This window comes from Nicotiana tabacum, chromosome 15 (assembly GCF_000715075.1).
Source record: "Nicotiana tabacum cultivar K326 chromosome 15, ASM71507v2, whole genome shotgun sequence".
Lineage (NCBI taxonomy): Eukaryota > Viridiplantae > Streptophyta > Magnoliopsida > Solanales > Solanaceae > Nicotiana > Nicotiana tabacum.
This window is the reverse complement of record NC_134094.1, coordinates 22352340-22375703: the sequence shown is the minus strand read 5'-3', so window position 1 is coordinate 22375703 and position 23364 is coordinate 22352340. Positions and strand designations below refer to the sequence as shown.

The 23364-nt window shown below is 36.1% G+C and overlaps 1 protein-coding gene across 3 annotated transcripts; it reads left to right on the top strand.

The window, feature by feature from the left end:
* Nucleotides 1-374: 374 nt before the first annotated feature.
* On the top strand, nt 375-20798 carry LOC107824193 (uncharacterized protein At1g32220, chloroplastic). Of its 3 annotated transcripts, none has more exons than XR_012699163.1 (11): nt 375-569; nt 1986-2148; nt 2247-2335; nt 9076-9131; nt 9219-9274; nt 12073-12166; nt 14929-15008; nt 18280-18322; nt 19090-19181; nt 19652-20382; nt 20478-20798. XR_012699163.1 is itself a non-coding variant. In XM_075230661.1 (11 exons), the coding sequence occupies exons 1-10, from the start codon at nt 526-528 to the stop codon at nt 19829-19831; spliced, it is 897 nt and encodes a 298-aa protein (XP_075086762.1). In that variant the 5' UTR covers nt 375-525; the 3' UTR covers nt 19832; nt 20478-20534. The 3 variants fall into 3 exon arrangements, 2 of the variants coding, with proteins under 2 accessions (XP_075086762.1, XP_075086761.1); XM_075230661.1 differs by having other exon boundaries at nt 19652-19832; nt 20478-20534; XM_075230660.1 differs by lacking the exon at nt 20478-20798 and having other exon boundaries at nt 19652-19832; nt 20171-20309.
* Nucleotides 20799-23364: the final 2566 nt, after the last annotated feature.

The following is a 23364-nucleotide window of genomic DNA, read 5'->3' as shown; positions in this document are numbered from 1 at the left end:
AAATATGTTTTTGAAAAAAAATATCTATGGACAAACGGGTCCATAAAGATAAAGAATTTAGTGTGTTGAAAAAGACTATCTTCCTCCTATCAAATAAAGAAAAGAAATAAATGGAGATGAGAAAAGAGCATAAGTTCAGAAAAGTATCTGTTTCTTAGCCGTTAGCTTTTAGCTTCTGTTTGTGTCCTTCCGTTAAATGGACTAAATCTGCTCAACTTTTACAAATATGAAGGAAGATATGTGCTCACATGTATATTTAAAGAATAAAAATGAACTTAGCCCAAACATAAAGGATAATTTTGGTTAAAAACTCATACTTTTGGATAGTCTGCTTCGGCACATATAAAGCCACATGTTCTACTTGCGGTGCCGTCATATAAAATTGCCACGTAAATCTCTATCAGTCTCTCTGTAACGAACTTTAAATACGCATAGCAGTAGCATCAGTACAAAAAAAAAAAAAACCCACAGAATTCTCAATTCAACACACAGCTCTTCGCAATTTACTCGAAAGGTGAACGGATCATGTCACGTTTAATCCAAGCTCGATTTTCTCTCTCCAGATTCTCGTAAGCCATTTTTAGCCCTAATTTTACATTTCATCTGTTTGAGTTGTTCGAATGTGAAGCTTATTTCGTGCAGGATTACACAATTAAGAAGCTGGAATTCGCGTCTGTTTTGTTTTAATTGTTTTTTTTTTAATTTTTTGTTTTGTATTGTTGATTGTTTCTGTGTTTTGTGAAAATGTGTGGATTTGTTTTGTGCTGTTATTAATTAATGTGTTTGAGCTTATGGAGAATGGTGAGATAATAATGTTTATGTTGCCTTTTGTATTTTGTTTTTGAATTAGAATAATTTGGAGGTGAGTCTTTGTTTGGGCTAACTTCTGTTTTGTGTTGTTCATCAAGGAAAGAACAATAGTACTCCCTCTATTCCAACTTATTTGATGCACTTACTTTTTTAGTTTGTCAAAAAATGTTAACTTTCTATATTTAGAAACAAGTTAAAATTTTTCATAAATGATTTATGGCCACACAAATGAATGACTTATTTTAGACCCAGGCAAACAACATCACATGGAGGGAGTAAGTATTGGTTTTAATGGTTTTCTTTGTTCAACTGTTGATAATTTCTTGCAAAATCACATCATTAGTATTTCTGCTACAGAATGAAAAATCGGCTGTAGTACATCATAAGGACTTAGAATTTTCAAATATAATGTGTCTAGTGACTGATCCAAGTTTAGTTGAGTTAAGGAGCGTTTTGCCTGAAAACAGGTTTTAAATCTCAAATTATAAGGGCAAAGACGGAAGACAGATTACTGATAAGAAAAAATCAAGCAAATTGGATAAAACATTCTATCGCCCGAGCATTTAGTAGATTCCATATAGAGTCTCTTATTGGTTCTTAAATGCACTAGTTTTGGAATTTAAAAGAAAAAGAAAATTCAATCATGCATTGTATGCGTAGCTGGAGAGATATTTTTGCTGCAAGATACCACAATACTGTTCATCTCAAAGAAAAGATACCACAATACTATTTACAATAAAAAGATGCCTCAATATTAAAGGTGTAGTCGAAATATGTCACGTGTTATTGAGCATTCAATTTATTTCCTGATAAATAAGCCTAAAACATCGCAAGCAGGTTATTCTGTTGCATATGACTAGAATGATCATGGGATTTTCAATCATGAAAGGAATAAGGTCATAGAATTCTAAGGTATCTCTATACCTCCATATTAGTCCTTGAGCTTCCTTTTAGATATTTTTGCTGGTCATGATATTATTTTTGTTTAGATACCTGTAGATTACCTATACACCTCTAGGACTGTTCATTTGGTGAACTGACTTCTTTTCTCATTTTGCTTTACTGCGTAACTCTGCTGGGAAACCGTTAATTCTTTTGTTGTAAAATTGAGGTATAGTTTCAGTCATTCGGAGACAATATGTTCTAGTTTGGCTGATTTACAACTTTTTAAACAGGAGTGTTGCATCATCCAGAAATGTTCGGCTTTTGTCAACTGAATCCTATAAAACAGATGAGCCCTTTAAAGTTGAGGAAACAACTGAGTCCAATGAAAGAGATGACTCCTCTAAAGTTGAGGAAGCAGAAACAGTAAATATGCCTCCACCCCCAACGGAGAAGGTGTTAAACAGTTTAAAGTTTTAGCAGGACTATATCACTGTCATATGTTGCTGCTTGCTCTCACTCATTTGAAGTGACTCTTTAAACTTTCACTTCAGTTACTTGTGCTCGGTGGAAATGGATTTGTCGGCTCACATGTCTGCAAGGAAGCTCTGGATCGTGGTCTTACAGTTGCTAGTCTTAGCAGGTATTTGGCTTCACTTTCACGATAAGTTTGTTATATATATCTGCTATACTAGAGCATGAGTATTTCTTTAGGATCTTTCTTGTTGTGCACTTCTAGGTCTCGCAGGAGTTTGTCCTTTTTTGGTGAGAATAAATCGAAAATGTAATTTGAGTATAAATCAAAAGTGTAGCTTGACAAACTATTAATGAGGCTGTTTATTTGAATTTTATATTGTGTTCTCCATGGGCTCTTACTATTCTCCTTGAGGTAGTCATTGAACACACATGACGTATATGCTCCCCCGTTGTCCGTACGGAGATATCTGATTTTCCTTCACAATATCGATCTCCACAGTATGATGTAACTCTTTAAACTTCTCAATTACCTCAGAATTCTCCTTTAAGAAGTAAATCCGCACGTACCTTGAGAAGTCATCGATGAATGTTACCATGTATTAGTACCCACTGAGGGAAGGCTGCTTGACTGGACCAAACACGTCTGAGTGTACTAGTTCCGGTGGCTCTATGGCTTGATACTTTGATTCTTGATAGGGTAATTGATGTGCTTTCCCATATTGACATCCACCACACAGTGTTTCCTCTAATCTCAAGTTAGAGAAGACCTTTTAATTTTGACTGTTGCATCATGATTGTCAGTTTGCTGTAACTCACATGGCCAAGGCGTACACGCCATAGATCAGTTGTTTCGTTACTCTGAGCCTTGTCCACATCAGCTGTTTCGGCTGACATGACATATATCGACTCTAATCTTCTTTCCTCCATGATTGACAAGCTTGTAATTTTCAAGCTCCCGTATACTTTTACGTCATTCTGCCCAAACACTGCATAATTGCCAGTAGATGTTAGTTGTGATACAAACAATAAGTTCTTCTTCATACTTGAAACATGGTAGGAATTCTGAAGTTGCACTTGTCTGGAGCTGTGACGAGGCACAAATACTGTCTTGCCAATATGAGTTATTGGCCATTTTCAATTAATTACAGCCACCACTACTCTACCGCCTCTATATTCGTTAATGTTGATGAGCTTCTTCTCATCACCAGTCATGTGATTGGAGGATGCCGAATCACCAATCCAATCATGTTCATAGTCGACTAATTTCTCACTTATAGTTGCAAGTGCATGTTCGTTTTCTGGTTCGTCAGAGCGAGAGATGGAGTGCTCTTCCTTTCCACTGTTTTCTTCAACTGCATAAGAGATCTCTGTGAGAAAGCACGGGAGAAAGTATTATTGATTGTTATTCTAGGTTACAATGATATAAAACACATAATCTACTCCTATTACATACGGGACTAGGACTAATTGCATATATTCACACAACTATTCTAACACTCCCCTTCAAGCTAGTGCATATAAATCATATGTACAGAGCTTGTTACATATGTAGCTAATACGAGGATCAGTGAGGGACTTGGTGAAAATATCTGCAAGTTGATCATTCGACTTCACAAACTTCGTAGCAATATCTCCCGAGAGTATCTTTTCTCTGACAAAGTGACAGTCAATCTCAATGTGTTTAGTTCTCTCATGGAACACTGGATTTGATGCAATATGAGTAGCAACTTGATTATCACACACAAGTTCCATCTGACTGATCTCACCAAGTTTCAACTCCTTGAGCAACTGTTTGATCCAAATTAGCTCACATGTCACCATAGCCATTGCTCGATATTCTACTTCTGCACTAGACCGAGCAACCATATTCTGTTTCTTGCTCTTCCAAGACACAAAATTACGTCCTACTAAGACACAATATCCAGACGTAGAACATCTATCGGAAATTGATCCTGCCCAATCAGCATCTAAGTATCCAATGATCTGCTCATGGCCTAGATTCTCAAACAATAAACCTTTGCCTGGAGCTAATTTTATATACCGAAGAATGCGGACAACTGCATCCCAATGACTATCACAGGGAGGATCCATAAACTGACTCACAACACTCACAAGAAAGAAAATGTCAGGTCTAGTTACTGTGAGGTAATTTAATTTACCAACCAGTCGCCTATATCTTGTAGGATCGCTAAGAGGCTCCCCATGTTCTGGCAGAAGTTTATAATTCAGATCGATCGGAGTGTCAACAGGTCTACAACCTGTCATTCCTGTCTCCTCAAGAATGTATAAGGCATACTTTCGTTGTGAGATCATAATACCTGAGCTAGACTGAGCGACCTCAATACCCAAAAAATACTTTAATCTGCCCAGATCCTTAGTCTGAAATTGCTGAAAGAGATGTTGCTTCAACTTAGTAATACTATCCTGATCATTGCTGGTAATAACAATATCGTCAGCATAAACAACCAGATAAATACAGAGATTTGAAGCAGAATGCCGATAAAACACAGTGATCAGCTTCACTATGGGTCATGCCAAACTCCTGTATAACTGTGCATGAACTTGCCAAACCAGGCTCGAGGAGACTGCTTTAGACCATAAAATGACCGGTACAAGCGACATACAAGGCCACTAGACTCCCCCTGAGCAACAAAACCAGGTGGTTGCTCCATATAAACTTCATCCTTAAGGTCACCGTGAAGAAAAACATTCTTAATGTCCAACTGACAGAGAGGTCAATGGCGAACAACAACCATGAATAGAAAAAGGCGAACTGATGCTATTTTAGCCACGTGCGAGAAAGTGTCACGGTAATCGAGCTTAAATCTCTGAATATATCCTTTGGTAACAAGACGGGCCTTAAGTCTATCAACCTGACTATCCGGACCAACTTTGACTGCATAAACCCAACGACACCCAATAGTAGATTTACCTGAAGGAAGAGGAACAAGCTCCCAAGTACCACTCGTATGTAAATCAGACATCTTGTCAATCATAAATCATAGCCTGTCGCCATCCTGGATGAGACATTGCTTCACCTGTAGACTTAGGGATGGAAACAGAGGACAAAGAAGATACAAAAACATAATGGGGTGATGACAGATGATGATAACTTAAACCGACATAATGGGGATTAGGATTAAGTGTGGTCCTTATACCTTTCCGAAGTGCAATCGGTTAACTAGGATGAGACAAGTCCGCAGTAGGAGCAGGGTCAAGTGCAGGACGTGAATCAGCTGGAACTGATACTAGGCGCGGACGACGATGATAAGTCAGGAGTGGTGTTCTTGTGGCTGGGGATCTAGGAGGAGCAACACTAGACTCCTTAACGGTTGGCATGGGTAAGACCTTTGTGGGCATAAGAGGAGCTATAGTAAACTCATCAAAAGTTGGTATAGGTAAGACCTCAGATATATCAAGGTGGTCAGAAGAGGTAAAGTAAGGTCTAGACTCAAAAAATGTGACATCAGCTAACATAAAGTGCCTACGAAGATCAGGTGAGTAACAACGATATCCTTTCTGAACACGAGAATAACCAAGGAAGACACACTTGAGAGCACGGGGAGCTAACTTATTTTTCCAGGGACTAAGTTATGAACGAAACATGTGCTCCCGAAAACACGAGGGGGAAAAGAGTACAAGGGTGATTGGGGAAACAATACTGAATGCGGAATCTGATTCTCGATGGGAGATGAAGGCATCCGATTAATCAAATAACAAGCTGTGAGAACTGAATCGCCCCAAAAACGCTACGAAACATAAGACTCAATGAGAAGTGTGCGAGCAGTCTCAATGAGATGCCTATTCTTTTTCTCAGCTGCCCCATTTTGTTAAGATGTGTACGCACAAGATGTTTAGATGTTTGATGAATGATTCCATGAGAGTTCATAAACTGTTGAAATGGGGAAGACAAATACTCTAGGGCATTATCACTACGAAATATGCCGATAGAAACCCCAAATTGATTTTGAATTTTTGCGTGGAAGGTCTGGAAAATAGAAAACAACTCAGATCGATTTTTCATCAAAAATATCCAAGTGCACCTGGAATAATCATCAATGAAACTGACAAAGTAGCGGAATCCCAAGGTAGAACTGACCTGACTAGACCCCAAACATCTGAATGGACTAAAGTGAAAGGTGACTCCCCTCGATTATCGGGACGCCGAGGGAAATGGAAGCGAGTATGCTTACTGAGCTGACATAACTCACACTCTAGAGTGGACAAGTGAGATAAATCAGGTATCATTTTATGAAGTTTTGACAAACTGGGATGTCCCAACCGTTTATGTAATAAATCTGGTGAATCAGTAATAGGACAAGTTGTTGAAGGAAGACAAGATGTGAGTTCATGTGATTTAGCAAGGATAAGGTAATAAAGTCCATTTGATTCACGCCCGGTATCAATGATCCACCTGGTACTGCGTTCCTGTATAAAAACAAGGTCATCAAGAAATAAAACAGCGCATTTAAGTGATTTGGCTAAGCGACTAATGACTATGAGATTCAAAGGACTACCGGGAACATAAAGAACTGAATCTAAAGGTAAGGAAGGAAGGAAGTGGACTTGCTTGACCTATTGCTATTGCCATGGTTTGAGACCCATTGGCCATTATTACTGTTGGAAGAGATTGAGAATATGAAATACTAGTAAAAAGAATGTTATCAGAAATATGATCAGATGCACCTGAATCAATGACCCAAGAGTGGGAAGAAGAAGAAGATTGAGAGACACAAGTCACGCTATTACCTCTTTGAGCTATAGAAACTATCTCAGAAGATATTTGCTTATATGCTTTATACTGAAGGAACTCGATATAATCTGATAAAGAAACCATAGGAACATTTGAAGTATATGATCCAACAGTATTTGAGCCAAAAGCATCAGATCTGGGTGACATTATAATGGACTTAAGAGAGATCAAAGCCTTATATGTCGAGCTTCAGAGTGCTGAAAATTTTGTGCTGAAGATCTTCAGTTGACACACGCAATTGCTCTGACTTACCAGATCTATGCCGGAAGCAAATTGAAGTCAACAAAATGGTGGAAATTAAATGAGGTCGGAATCAACAGGTGACCTTAGTATGTGAACAAGATGGCCGAAAAAGTGACAAGAATAGTGACGGACCAAGACCACTGCTCTCGCCGGAAAACACTTTTCCGGTAACTGAAAATCCACAAAATCTCGAAGGGTGGAGTCGGAAAAAGCAGGCGAAGAAAAAATCAGACTTGAAAGATGCCGGAAAACGACCTCACGTGCCGGCGCGTGAAGTAACACTCTCGCCGGAACTCTAACTGTCAGAGGTGCATGACGGCGTGTGTGAAGTTTTCTGCTGGAGATCTTCACTGGGGTTTGGTCGCCGATGATAGGAGAACGGCGGTGTAAAACGTAAACAACTTCTTGAGTCACCGGAAAATTGCACGGTGACGACTGATTTCCTCCCGGATGTTGTTGGAATGACGCGCAACGATAATTATCTCACAAATGCTCTAATACAATGTGAGAAAGCACGAGAGAGTATTATTGATTGTTATTCTAGGTTACTATGAGCCCTATTTATAATTTATATGTATACAAAACACATAACCTACTCCTATTACATACAAGACTAGGACTAATTACATATATTCACACAACTATTCTAACAGTCTCGAAATCCTAATCTTCTTCTTCATCCGGCTTATTTTGGGTAGACGTGGCTATGTTACCTTAATACACTAGTTATGTTGTTGTTATTGTTGTTCTACCAGCAGCCTCTGGTGTAGTTTCCTTTCTTCCCGCAATTGTAGCATTTATCCCTTCGTCGATTGTTGAAACCATGGTTTGCCTGCTTGTTGGATTGATGTCTTCTTTGATCTTGCTTCTTCTGATCTCCCTCTGGTTATGAGCTTCTCTCCTCATCCTTTTTCTCGGTAGCCTTGCTCGTTACCGTTTCTGCCGTCTTGAGTTTTGTAGTTTCTCCTTTTGCCGAAGAGAGCCTTCTCTTCATCTTTTATAGAAAGGCCTGTTAGTGGATTCTCCAAGTCTTATTCATTTGCCAACAGATTTTCCGACTTGGATAAAGTTGGTTCTGTGGCCCACCCAAGTGTGGTTGTAACTATGCCTTTATACTTTGACCTCAGACCACGGACATGATTCTCCTCATCCTTGTCTCTATGATAGCATTATCGGGATCTAATATTGATATTTCATTACATAAAGATTTAACCTTTGAGAAGTATTGACTGATCGTCATGTTTCACTGTGAAATCAACAAAAGCTCAATTTTAATCCTTTAATCGTGCATCATTCTTCTTTGTAAAAATCGTCGCCAGTGTGTTCCAGCTTCTTTGGGTGTCATGGCATTCTTAATCCGCTGCAAGAACTCGTCGTCCTACCAAAGGATGCTTTTTTTACAGTCTTTCATATGCTTTTTCTCTAGATCAATGAATATTTTGTCTAGATCCTTCTTCCTCTATTTATAAATTTTCTTCATTTTTAGCAAGAATATAGCATCAGATCTAGCAAGCATAAATCCAAATTGGTTTCTCTGTAAATCTAAGCACTGTCATTATTTACCATGAATTCTGTGTATAGCTCATAATTTTGATGCGATGAAGTTTTATAGGTTCCTTTTTTTCTTGCCGTCTTTGTTTCCCTATGTCATTGCAAAACCATGCGTCACACGAAGTTTCTGTTTAAGTTCATGCATATACCTGCTATATCTAATATAAATGTGCTTAAAATAGTTTTTGGACATGGTCAAAGATTGTGGGGCAGTCTAAGAGTGTCCGATTGTGTCATCTATCATATATCGTATGCTTCTGAGGCCCCTCTAGGATATGATCCTTCTGTAGTTGGCATTTTTGTTAGATTGCCAGTCTTGTTGGCTGTTGCTCAAATAAATGTTTTTGACCTTTTTGTAGAACAGGAAGGCCGTCCATACAAGAGTCTTGGGCTAACAATGTTGTTTGGCATCAAGGTTGGCTATTCTCATTGTGCAAATTACTTTTAGCTCTTCTTTTGTATGGTGCTGGTGGGCCTTCTAAGCATTTTCTCCTGCTGACAGGAAACCTACTTTCAACTGATTCATGGAAGGATGCACTCAAGGGAGTAACATCTGTTGTATGTACTGCCTCTATCCCTGATTTTTACAATAATACTATCTGGAATCATTACTGGAGTTAAAGCACACTGAAGCAGAAATGTTGTTACCTATCTTTTATTGGTTCTATCTCTTTCTTTTTGGGTGATAGAGGAAGTAATTTGAAAGTTTCGGTGGTTTCTGGCAAGATTTTCCTCCATATTTAGTATAACCCCCCTAAGAAAGTTGTTGGCTGCCATGGCCCATATTTAAGGCTTTTTCCTTCCCTTTAAAAAAAAATGGCAGCAACTTCCAATTTTTCACATGCTGCGTTGTTAATTGTTTATGGAGAAGATGCTAATCTGTGGTAATTTCTGAAGAACATTTTTTGGTGAAATATGCTAATATGTTTGTTTTTAAACTGGAAAATTTATAGAGGTTATGCTAAAAACCATAAGACTCCGGCCAAATCTACTGAGAACAAATGGGATCCTTCTAAACCAAAGTAGGTCGTTTAATTTAGGTCAGAATTAGCTTCCTCTGTGTTAACATGTGATATGAGCAAGGATAGTGGCTCCAGTTCTCTAATTTTCAACTTCTTGTAACTTCCATATTATCCATCATCATTTGACTTCAAAGGCATCCTCATTATGTTTAATCACTCTCCACTTATATCCTTAGATGCTTCGCATTTTGTTGACTTGAAGCTGACCCTCCCGAGCTCATATCAGCATGCATCTTGATCTGTGGTACAGCTAATGTGATAGAGAGGATCTTATACCTTATTCAAAAAACATTCTTGGATTCTGTGTTTTCTGCAAAGTGAATTCGGTTTTGATCTGCATAATTGCATTAGTGTCTTTTCTCCTCCTCTTATAAACTAGCTTGGTTTATACAGAACTTCTTAGTGAAGATTAAAAGAGGGGTTTCAGCATAGGTACTCATTAAGCTGATATATTTCGGTTGGCTGTTGCTGGTGTTCTCTTCTAACTGAAACTTCTCCTTAGATATGTGCATGTTAATCGTTGGAACAGTCAATTTTACCACGTTATGAAGGAACTATCTGGTTTATCATCATTTAATAGGGTGTAAGGAAGTTAGATACAGTATGCAAGTAGTCAATCAGTCAGTTTGGTAGTACCAGAGAGAGAGAGAGTTTGTCTCTTATGCTGGTTATTTGGCAGTCTGATATAAATAATTGGATGCATATGAATGGTGTGAGTCTAGTCCTCAGCTCCACTAACTTATTACCCTCAAAACTGGAATTTTCGCTATGTGAGCAAAGGAAAGTAAGTTGGATCTCTAGTGGTTTGACAATGAATGGGCATTAATTCATAGAGCTTCACTATATTCAGAAACAGTTAAATTTACCTGTACTGGTGGATAGTTTCTTTTCATCCGCAGATTCAATTTAATAGACTTATTGATAAACTATGTTTACCCTTTTCTTGTCTTCTGAGATATTTGTCTACACTTTTTTAGTTAAAGTTACTGTTTCCGATTCAGTCTGCTTCTCATGAAGTTTTGTTGCTATCCTAACTAGTTTGATTCTCATGAACTTCACTTTCTGAACAGCCACTATGTTCACAGCTGATTCTTTTAGTATTTGCTAGTCTAAGGATACGCACGTTGCGTGTGTATTTTTATCTCAATGAGTACAATTATTTTTAAAATTATATTAAATTTCTGATTGAATCATGAAATATATGTCAAAGAAAAAATTTTAAGTTCCTAAATTGATGATTCTTGATTCTATTTTGCTAACTCAATAAAAGAAGAAACTTTGTCCCACGGGAGTTCTCAGTCATCTCAGCCAATATATTTAACATAAAATTTATTTAAGATTTATAATTTTATTGCTTTAATTTTACAAGTTATGCATCCTTTTTAGTTTTAACAAGATCATATAACTCTGAAGATTTAGAATTATTATATTTTTATTTTCAAAAAGCTATATATTCTTATGTTAATTCTAAAAAGACATAAACATGACGTATCTAACTGACATAAGATGTTAATACTATGTAGAAGGAGTAAAAATATGAAATTCATGTAAAAATCAGATTTAGAGTTTATTTTTTCAATCAATTCTCACGGATTTATTGTGTTAGTTTTCTTGTGTTTGTATAATCAGTTTTTATATTTTAATTGGGACGTTTTTAAAGTTAGTGTAATTTAATTCAAAAAGAATATTATAATTGTTATTAAAAATATTTTCATGAGTAAATTGTTACCAAAATAATTTTCTTGTATATTTTTCTAATTTTTTGTAATCAATTTTTTTGTTTTGTCATGTTTATAAGCGTGCTCATAATTAAACGGCCAAATTAAAAAACCCAAAAACGGCATTCCTAATTTCTTCATAGCAATGTATGTGCACGTAGTATAGAACATACTACTTCATTTAAAATTGGTTTCAGCCTCATTCAACTCTCTAAAAAATATTTAAGAAAAGTTGGGTAAGACTACCAATATTTAATTAGAATTAAAAGCTAAACTAATAATAACATGGACCATCGTGTGAACAATCATGGTTATATTTTTTTTATCTATATAAAGTAACTTTTTAATTGATTTTAGTGTCCTAAATATTCGGATTATATACATAGTTTAAATAGGGAAAAATTTAATAAGTCAAATTTTAGTTGGTTTTAAAATCCTAAATATTAGGAAAATAACTTAAATTACAATTCTATCCAATGTGAAATCTATTTTTAGAGGGTAAAAAAGGCGAACGACATTTCGCTAAGGGCCTTCGTGCTTTTAATATAGTATAGATATGAGGAGTTAAGAGCACTGGTTTTTTTCTCTCTTATGCGATGGCAAAATATTTTTGCAGATTTCATGCGTTGGCGGGTTTGGCTCTAACTCGTACATGTATAAAATCAACGGGACAGCTAACATAAATGCCATCAGAGCTGCTTCAGAAGAAGGTATTAGCTAGCTATAGAAGTCTACTTAAGCTGTTAAGCACCTTTCTGTGTTGGTATGACATTTAGCTTTATTATTATTTTTTTTAAACCATGAAAATTGTGATCTTTCAATGCAATAAAAGGAGTTTAGCTATGAAGTGGAGATAACTTTACCTGAATGTTAGAATATGTAATGTTGTGAAGTCTTTTATTAATTGCTACAGATGGAATCCTTCCTCTTTCGACCAACTAAAGCACCATGTACAGTGTTTAAGATAATTTTTTATTTCTCTATGGCCTTAAATTTAAAGTCTTAGAGATGGAGATGCCTGTTGGGAATTCACAATTGTCATAAAACCACCTTTTATTGTTTCTACAGTTGATTGCTTTGTTTCGACCTGGATTTTTTAATATATATTGGTGCCTCTGGGAGGTAAAAGTTGGTTAATTGCCTGTAAGGACCTGAATCTGATTTTGGTAGCATGTGTAAATGATGTTAAACAGTTGGAAAGGGTATTTGTTATCTTTTAGGAGCATATTACTCTAAGCAAGCTTGTCTCCCAAAGGGAGTTGTGAGTTTGATTGATATTCTATGTACAACATTCTTTTTAATAGGTAGAGCTGAGGTATTGTGGGTGGGTTTGGTTGTGTGTGGGGGGGGGGGGGGGAGGGGAGTGGTATCTTGTTGACTGGACGTTGTGAGCCTATCTAAGTAGGAGGAAAGTTTGATCTATGTAATCTAGCGTCCTAAACATTTCCTTATTAGGAAATAGTTTTCGGGATATTCAAATGAGAACCTAATCCTCTTTGGCGTGGTAATTAATAACTACTACCTCCGTTTCAGCACCACCCAATTACATTGGTGATCAATTTAGTTTTATAGGCATATTTGATCGGAAACAAAGGGGGTTAGATGAAAAATTGGTGCAGCCATCAAATCAATGATTAACAATTTGTAAAAGTATTGCATGTCCAAGAGCATGATCATTAATTTCATGAGTTTATCTTCTGGTTAGTGTCCATAAGAGTAGATAACAGTGACCGAACTTACCTTCTGGTGGTCCCTTTAATATGGACATTCCTTTCTATCTTTCAGCTTTTGAGCCGTAAATATGCCTCTCTCCTTTCTGCCAAAGGGAACTCAATTTCTCACTGGTTCCATTTCTTTCGAAGTTTGACTGTAGAGAAGTGGATAGTCCCATAATTATTTTGGCTCCCATGTACCATGATTGTATTCCAATGCTCAAGACATGATGTTGGAATTGATACTCTCCATAGTCTTCAATGAATCTTCTCCTTTTGGCCCGTTTCTTTGCATTCTCACATAGGAAATGCGCTTTTGCCTTTTTTGTTGAAAGGTTAAGCTTCAGTCAATATTGAGACACACATTATTTGATTGCGGTGGACTAAATTTGAGTGGCTGTGATTGCTAGAAATCGTAAGAATTTGCCTCTTTTGTTGATAGTTTTAAGTTTTCAGTCAATCTTGACACATTTATTTGATTATGGTAGACTAAGTATCAATGGTTTGTGACCATTAGAAAGCCTAGCAATCTGTTGAGTCCTAATTGATGCATCTTGCACAGGGAAAAGTTGCAAGAGTGACTGCAATCTGTTTCTACTCCCTGTACTACCCTTTTTGCAATAGACATACTGCAAAAATATATAGCTTCTTCATCCCAATTTATATGACACTCTTCCCATCCCCGGGAGGTATGAGAACGTTCGATACTATTCCACTAATAATATTATTTTATACAACTTTGATAGCCGTTAAGAATTCAAATCATTTCACTATTTTTAAAGTCAAACTAGTTTTTTTAATGATTACCTTTTTTTTTTTTTACATATATCTAATTTTATATATAGGTCTAATTAACATCATAAGCTTTGGGTTCAGTCGAACACCATCATAATAGAAATGGGACAGGAGGAGTACGACTTAGTTTGGAACTCTTATATTGCTCGCTCCGTCTTCAAATATGAGTGGTCGTTAGACATTGTCCTAACAAGAAGGACAAGAGTTTATGAAAACATAATTGTTGGTTGTCTGTTTGGTCAGAGTATATTCCTAGTATATTTAAGGTAGATTTAGTTCTTGCTTTGCGTGGGACCGGGTGTGCTACATACATGATAAGTAGTTGATGATTTCTCGAGCGAGATTAGAAACTTTACTTCATGGATATATACTGTTTGAGCTTAAGTCATCCGCTTCCTTGTACTCTTCCTCCTATCCATAACCTTCTTTTCCCCATACCCTTATTTTAGGCCCGTGTTCTCTTTTAGAGGGTTATAATAAAATAAATACCTATGCCTATGAACAGTAAGATTTTTTCATCTCCAGTGTGCCAACAACAATAACACTAACTACGCCTCAGTCCCAAACAAGTTTTGGTCGGCTAGCTAATATCTTACAAAATAAAAATAGTAATAAAAATAAAAAGTACTAGAAGTTCCTTTTTCTGCTGATGTTTAAATCTCTAAAAGGTTAAACAACTCTTAGAAAAGCATAGTACGTAAAGTAGAAGTGCTAACATGGTTAAAACATATTCTCAATATATCTAACACTCTTTAACCTATATGCGCATTTTATCGGTTTGCACCGGAAATCAGATCTTCAGTCTGCATGATGAATGTCTTGTTTAGGCATCAATTTTGGATAAATAACTAAAAGCTGTTATTGCTAAAAGAGGACCACGCTGTTGTATTGATAGACCGAATGTGTTGTCCATGCTGGAGTGCTCCATGTAATGTTGTTATAATATGCTTTATCTCTATGTGCAGGAGTTAAAAGATTTGTTTACATCTCCGCTGCAGACTTTGGTGTTGCAAATTACGTGTTACAAGGTTATTATGAGGGGAAGGTATTAGCTCAATACTTTTGATTGATGTAGACAAATGACTAATTAAGAATATGCAAAAGATGTCAACTTCTACTTAGAGAGTAGTAAAAGACATTGTGTGGTATGTTGTTCTTGTTGATTCAAGCTTTTTATGTTTACGGCGGCCAAAGAAATTTCTGCTTGGCATGAGCCAAGAGTTACTGAGAGTCCTGAATATCAACTCAATTAACTTGTTTTCTTTTGAAAAGCTTCTAGGTTTTAGTGTAATCTGGCATTCTTCAATTGTTAGACCTCTTTTCAAATTAGATGACATGGTTGTAGGAGAGATTAAGATAAATTTCCTTTCTATAACATAGTATATTTTATTATTTTCTAGTCAAAAGCTTTTTAACCATGTCAGAACTAATATTTCTTGGTGGCTGTGAGCCCGCGATATTCAGTTGCAATGGGAGGGTTGAGTACATAATGGAGTTTCATCTAGGAAGTGTTATGTGGACGCGTGTTAAGTTGCACGGGTGTGGATCTAGAGGTCGGATCCTTCGAGATGTAATCGGGGATACGGATCCTAGTACGGATATGGGGATCCGGCTAAAAGTAATTCAAAAAAATAAAAATATAAAAATATCGGTAAATTATGAGAAATTTTATGAAATACTTACGTACTGTGGATTTCTTTTTTATTTTCAAGTTGTAGATAAGTTAAAGATTGATTTCCTAGATAAAGTATGCTATTTTCTTCAAATTTACCTTAGTTTTGGTTCTGATTTCGGGAATCAAATTGTATCTCGTCTCGAAATTTTCCGTCCATCGTGTCAAAGTACCCCAAATTGTTTGAACATATTCGGTACGGATCCTATACCCACACACATACTAGTGTTGTGTCGACACGGGTGCGGCACCTAAACTGCCGTGGTGGAGCAACTTAGGACGCGGGTATGAGTGTCTCATATGCAAGTAATGATAGGTATATTCGATTTTATCAAGTTTTATGTATGATAAAAGTGAGCACATAAAGTGTTCATTATCCTTGCCTTAGCCTTCAACCAGGTTTCTAAGAATTTTCCTGATAAATAGCGTCTCTGAGGTTTACTTAGAAATCAAGTGACATCTAATAGTCGTTGGATGACAGAAACAAGTGTTTTGATTTCTAACAATATATCCTCTAAGGAAGTGGTTGGGCTTAGATGGGTTCAAGCGTTTCTGTGTTCAGGTGTTGATATGATGTACTTTTGATGATGGAGTTATCGTTACATTTAGAGAGCTAGTCATTTACTACCAATTATGTAGCAGAACCAGGGACCACTGTCGTGAAAAGAAGAGAAAAAGGTTTCTGGCATGGAAGTATGGAACTATGCCTACTCATTGAATATCCTTTCATGGCTGCATATAGAATTTGTATTGCTTGATTGATGCTAGCATTGAAATGTTTGATCTAATAAGCTCAGGATAGAAGATGCATCTTTTGTACGAAAGCGTTCAGTCATCAAATGTCTTGCTAGATCCGAAGTCTGAACAGTATATAAGATTACGTAGTTGGGATGGAAGTTGTATGGTCAAGATCCTACAGTTGCAGTAAGCAGTAATCACTACACCCTAAACTATGTTGTTTGTTGCTGTCTATTGCTTAAAAGAATGATGAACGTTTATCTCGATTATCACTGAACTGATTGCATGGGTTACGTCAATTGTGGCTGCGTGCTTGAGGTTTGCTCGATTCTTTTAATAAAGGATTTCTATACTTTGCAACAATACAAGAACTCGAGGACAAATTCCTTCCAGACATGAAGGGCATAGCAACTTCTGCCTAGCCCATGCTGTGAGAAGTTAGAAGAATATTTTGCTTAACCGATCAATCATTGTATTTTAAGTTGTAACGAATAGAAGAGAAATAACTTCTTTTGACTTGATTAATGAGCAATGTAAAGGAGGGACTCTTCATATGTCTCTATGCAAATAAGGTAGGTGAATATTTTATAATTAGATACAGAATATTCTGAAGTATTCTATAAAATATTACAGTATATATAATATTTGTGTTCAATGAACACGTATTATTCTTTCTTGATAAGCCAACGAAGATGTGTTATTCTGGACACATTTTCTTAATATTCAACGTACACCCTCAAATGAAGTGGAAAAATCATTTTGAATTAGATTACATTGAAAAATGTCGCTGGGGTAAGAAATGTTGTCAAAATAATGGTCGGAAAGATGCATGTCACTACTCACTACTAGAATAGCATCGGAAGGAGAGAGTTGTTCTGCTGATCATTAGGAGGAATGAGCGGTGCCGTTTGCTGAAAGAAAAGAGTTACAGCGCTAATCGCCCGATAGAGAAGGGCGTCTGTTGTTGGGAGGGAAGTGGAGAGACGTGGCGGCTGGATAGAGGACGGGCATTGTCTCTGAAGAGAAAAGAAGAGTGGTGACGATTGCTAGAGAGAGGAAAGATGAGGAACGTTGTTCATTGGCAATAGGAGAGGCATCGGTCATCAAAGATAGAAGTGTGCCGGTCACTAAAAATAAGCGGTGCTGACCACAAAAGGCGACAAAAGCAAGAACATCTGCAGAAGTTACTTGAGAATCTACCTAGATCTACCGCAATTATAAGCAGAAGTTACTTGAGAATCTACCTAGATCGTGGAGATTCTGCTACCATGTGCAAATAAAAGAGAACCTTTTATTGACTTGATTATTGGCATCATAATTGCGGTTCCTTTGGTAGGAATATTAGGCTACATATAATGTGATAAGTAATTATTTCTCATACTAGTAAAGTGACCAAATGTTCTATAATAAATACAGATACATCTTAAGGTATCTTATATAATATTTGTACTCCCTCCATTCCATTTTAGTTGGTCCCAAGAAGAATGTCATATTTCTTTATTTACCCTAGGGGTTAGCTCAGTTGGTAAAGGTTGAGGGACTTGTGTCCTAGGTCAAAGGTTCGAGGCCCATGCTAAGCGAACTAACAGAGTATTGGAGAAGGGTAGAGGGGCAATCCATCATCCCCGAGTTTCGATGGTTGTGTTGGCCCAAAGGGTCGCGGATTTCTCGGTCATAAAAGAAAATGTCATACTTCCTTATTTAGAAACAATTTAACTTTAAACCTCCTTATTTATCCTTAATGAGATGATATATAGCCACATAAATGCCTAGGGCTTGTGTTAGACCACAAGCATACAGTGGTGGAGCTTACTGTTTAAGTAGGTCAATGAGGTGATAAAATTTGTAGAACTTCTGAAAGTGACCTTTTTGTTCTTCTGTCTCATGTCTGTATTATGTTATGCAGCGAGCTGCTGAAACTGAGCTTCTAACAAGATATCCCTATGGAGGTAAGCTATTTTGGTTTTCATTGGGTACCTAACCACTTTCTGGTGCACACATGTCAATTTAAATGTGCGACTTACATCAAAGTAATAGGCATGCAAAATGGCTCTTTGTTTCATGTTAGGGCGATGCAATTATTTTTTGCAAAAGTTTGATAATTTATCTGCAGGTAATTGTCAATAGATCATAAAAATTGGCAATTTAATGTACCTGTCCCGATCTTCACTTGCTTTGGCCAACCCATTCTGACAGGGAATGAACTGCAGGGGCAATGTAACACACTATTAGAGCTTGTTTAGGGGTTTCCCTTTCCATTCATTTAGTTCATTTCATGGTATGTCTTCATGAGCACATTCACCACCCCATTAGTGGTGGCTTGTGCAACATGCATCGGTCCTATTGAGGAAGGTTCAGAGGAGTGATGTGAGGAGTGTTTAGATGGATGTAAGACAATCTGCTGAATTGGTGACCCGTTAACAAGTGGCGCAAAATTGCTTGTTTAAATTTGAGGATTATCCACAATTAGTGCTTAGTGTGACCTGACTCTGCAAACACGGGAGAAAACGCACATGGGTAATAGACTATAGAGGAGCACTCCTTGTTATAGATAGAAACATTATGGAATGTTGGACTTGATGCGTTTCACCTTTATTGTATTGCACAAGGTTGTAAATTTTCTCTGCTTGTTATTGTATCTCTGTTTTGATGATTTAAGATTCAAGTGTGAAGATTTATTCACACCCATCTGTCGTTATCTTGTTTTTTTTTTCAGGAATAATTCTGAGGCCTGGATTTATCTACGGAACCCGTCGTGTCGGGAGCATGAAATTGCCCCTTGGTGTAGTTGGTTCTCCTCTAGAGATGGTGTGTACCCTTTGCTTATTCTTTACTTCTTTTCATGTACATCTACTGCACATACAGCTTCTTCCTCCTGGAAGATGAACAAAAGTTGGACTATCCACCTTCCGTTACATTTTTTCTTTTATAATGTACATCGAAGAGATATTACTTTTTTGTTTCGTCTAGCAGTCGTTCCTTAATGAAACTCCTTAGGTTATTAAATTGAACATGTGCTGTATTATCCGAAGATCCAAAGCCCCTCAAACCCTGTTCTCCCATCTGTACAAAGTTAATAATTGAAGTAATAAAACAATAATTAGCTTGGAAAGGGAACAAGAGTCTTTTTCCTTGCCTCGTGTCAGATCCATACAATGAATGGTCGTGCTATATGACTCTTTCATCCATGCATTTTTTGCAATTTCTGTGCATTGTGATAGTTTCTCTTAGTATGTTCATATATTCTTGGTTAAAGTTTCTCTTGGTTACATTTTCAGATTCTGCAACGTGCAAAACCATTGAGTCAAATACCCCTTGTTGGGCCACTGTTTACTCCTCCTGTGAACGTCACTGCAGTAGCTAAAGTTGCTGTAAGAGCGGCAACAGACCCTGTATTCCCTCCTGGTGTGATTGATGTTTATGGAATCTTACGCTACAGCCAGCAGAGATCCGTATAAGGTGAAATGATTTCACCTGAAAATAACGATACCTACGGGGAAATTCCTTTTTAATCCTCATAGACCCAATAAACTCCACTTCTCAAACTTATCATGATGGTAAAGTGTACTTTTTGCCAGATAGATATGGTGCCATTCAATAAATGATGCTTTTGGAGTTGACATTATCATCCGCTTGTAGTTAAATAGCATGCATATGGCAGATACGAGATGCTTATCCTCTTCCCCCCTTGAGTGTGGCTGTTGTTCAGTTGTTTCCCCAAAAGAGTCAGAAAATGGATGCAATAAAGTATAAGGATCAGTTTCTTCTTCTTTTTTTTTTTCCCCTTCTTGTTTTAGTTTCAGGCAGAGCAGCTTATTTTGGCATTTAGTACGATGAAAGAAAAAGCAGAGCAGCTTGGTTCAGTTCATCAATTTGTTCTGGTGGAGAAGGCTAGTTGAATATGAATAAATGACAATTCACTATCTGATGATTAAGCAGATACACAGATAGAAGGGCAGCAAATTGCAGTTCTGCTTTTATCGAAATGTTGTAGTTTTCCAGTAACTTGGTTTGTATTGGTTGATGAATATATCTTATTTGTCCTATTTTTCTTCCGAGTTCATTTTCATCAATGGCGTGCATTTTGTTTATGTTGATTTGCAGGTGATTAGAGACTCCCAGAGCAATTCATGAGTTTATTATCGTTTCCCTTCTTTTGAACTTTGAAGTGAGCGTGCTTGATTATTGTTTAAGTGTCTCAGTTTTTCCACGTCTTCTGCTGGAGTTCTGAAGCTGCTTCAGGAAACAGTGAAATAAAAGATAAAAATTATTTAATGTGTGACCATCTGTCGAAAGGTTAGAGAAAGTATAATTTTATTTACTTAATTGTATTCTCAATGAAAAGACAGAATATATGTCTGAATTCTGCTAGTTGCACCTTCTTTTACCGCTCGATATGATCATGTCAAGGTTCTGTTATTTCTATACCCGTCTTTAAACTTGTCGTACTCTCATATTGAATACGTAGAGAAATTTAAAGTCAGTCCTTCAAATATAATGGCAAAATTATATTCAAATATAATGGCAAGTCGTCCTTCAAAATGTTCAATGAAACTCTAGATGGAAATTTAACTATTCATAGTCATGCCAGCAAGCATGTTAATAATTGAAAGTATTGATATACAAACTAGAAAGAATTGAAAGAAAAATCCTTGCGATCCGTTGCTTGCGCTTGTTACAGCCAACTTTTCTCTCTAAAATATTGTCCAACTCCTTAAAAACTAAGTTTAAGAGGTATTTGTATGCTAAAATAAAGTTAGGGCAGAAATGACCAAGCCTCAAGCTGACTGTGAGTCAAAACACCCCGGAAAAAGAATTATTAAGGTACATGTATCTAAATTTTTCACTTTATAAAGTTAAGCTCTTTAACTTTACATGCGTATAATAATTTTTTTGAGCTAAGATTTACATTTCTTATATTTTGTCTTCTCCTTATATTTTTTTAGCTTAAATATTCAGATTGTTATGATTTCTAAGTGCGATTCTTTTCTTATAAATGTTCAAAATGTTTTACTATTCATGTACAAAACAATATAATATTTTCAATTTTTGTACTAATTATATGGGTGTATCACGCACGTTCAGGGACTAGTAAAACTGAAATTAGAATGAACTTTTAATCTCTAGCTCAAGTTATTATGATTTCTTTTAATGAATATATTGAGACGATTTTATAACACAAAGATGATTTTATACCCTTTATTCTATGATTTTAAAGTTTGTCCACTAGCTATATATATATATATATATAAGAGAAGTTTTCATTTATATACACACACACACTTGGAATTGGTCAATAGTAAACGCTTAGGGGAACAAAAATAACAAAAAGGCAATAATTTGGAGGATGCCTCTACTTTGATTTATTAAATAACAAATTAAAATCACAAACCAACTAGAGTTTTTTTACACACTTGATCCCTTTTTAACTATTATTTAAAAAAATAGCATCATTTATTGTTTATTCCATAAAGAGCACTTTTTTTTTCATTATTAGCATATTACAAAAATTAAGCCCAACATTCATCTTCTTCACTCCATTTTTTAAAATCTGATGCATATGTGCACCTAAATTCAAGATGTATTGATTTATACGTCTTTTATACTTTGTATATCGAGTATCACTTTAATTCAAAATATATTTTTATGTATATAATTTTTGTATATTTATTTGTGAAGTGCCATCTTATTTTAAGATGTATTTTTAATGTATATTTCAAATATATTTTATATGTCAAGTGCCATTTTAATTCAGGATGTATTTTTTATATATATGTTTTTTGTATATTTATATGCCATCTTAATTAAATTTAAGATATATTTTTTATGTATATTTTACATGTGTAAGTGTCATCTTAATTGAAGATAAATTTTTATGTATATTTTTTGTATATTTTATATGTGTTAATTCAATATATATATTTTTATATACGTTTTGTATATATTAACGTATATTATTATCGAAGTAAGATCTTTATGTTAAGAAAGGAAGAAAGAAGGAAGAGAAAAACTTAAGAAAGATAATTAAAAAGAAAACGAATGGAACAAATTTAGAAAATATATTGGTTTCGGCAGAAAATAAAATTAAGAAGATGAAGAAAAAGAAGGAAAGCTAATAGATAAAGAGAAAAAAAGTATGATTTTTGTACAAAGAATTATTGACTTTCCATTCAAATTGCTTATGTTTAGAGATTAATAATTAATATTCCTATTTTAATGGAACTGTGTGCTACAAATATAAATATTTTCCTGCCACAACTGTAATATTGGATTTCATGCTACGAATTTGTTATATTTCTTTTAAATTGTGACAGTTATGTAAAGTTCCCTTAAAACTATCTCCATCAGACGTGATTAAGCTGAAGTTACTCCTCTTAGTCAAGGTCAAGGACCAAGTGCATATTTATTTTTGGTAAGAGAGAAAACACGCTGCCATTACAATCTCTGCCCTTCGGGTGAGCACTTTGTGCGTACTGGGTAAATCTCTTCCCGTGTAATAGTCTGCAAACCACACAGAGGATGTAAACAGCACTAGGCAAACCCTGTGCGACAGACTCAACCCAGAAGGTATTGAAGGGTGAATCGATCCCGTCCTCCAAACTAACTGGACAACCCAAAGGGTGACCAAGTGCATATTTTATTCTAGCACAATAGTGCATACTTAGTTCATATTACTTGAAATAGGGAGAACTCAAATATACATTGTCCAAGTTGAACTCAATCACTAACAGACGTGATAGAATGGATGAGATTATTTCATCCATAACCCGATGTTCGGGTTTGGGCCCTACCAAAGTAGAAATTCTTGGTAGATGTTAGAATTAATTTGCAAGTCCTTTTCTTATGATGTTGTCCCCTTACGGTCATTTGGAGATTGTGATCGTCAATGAATACGACTCGACTTAAAATAATTACTGAGAAATCATTTCTTCAATTGAAAAATTATTGATATTCAAATTCGTTGCTTAACTTGGCATTATGGTCAGCCATT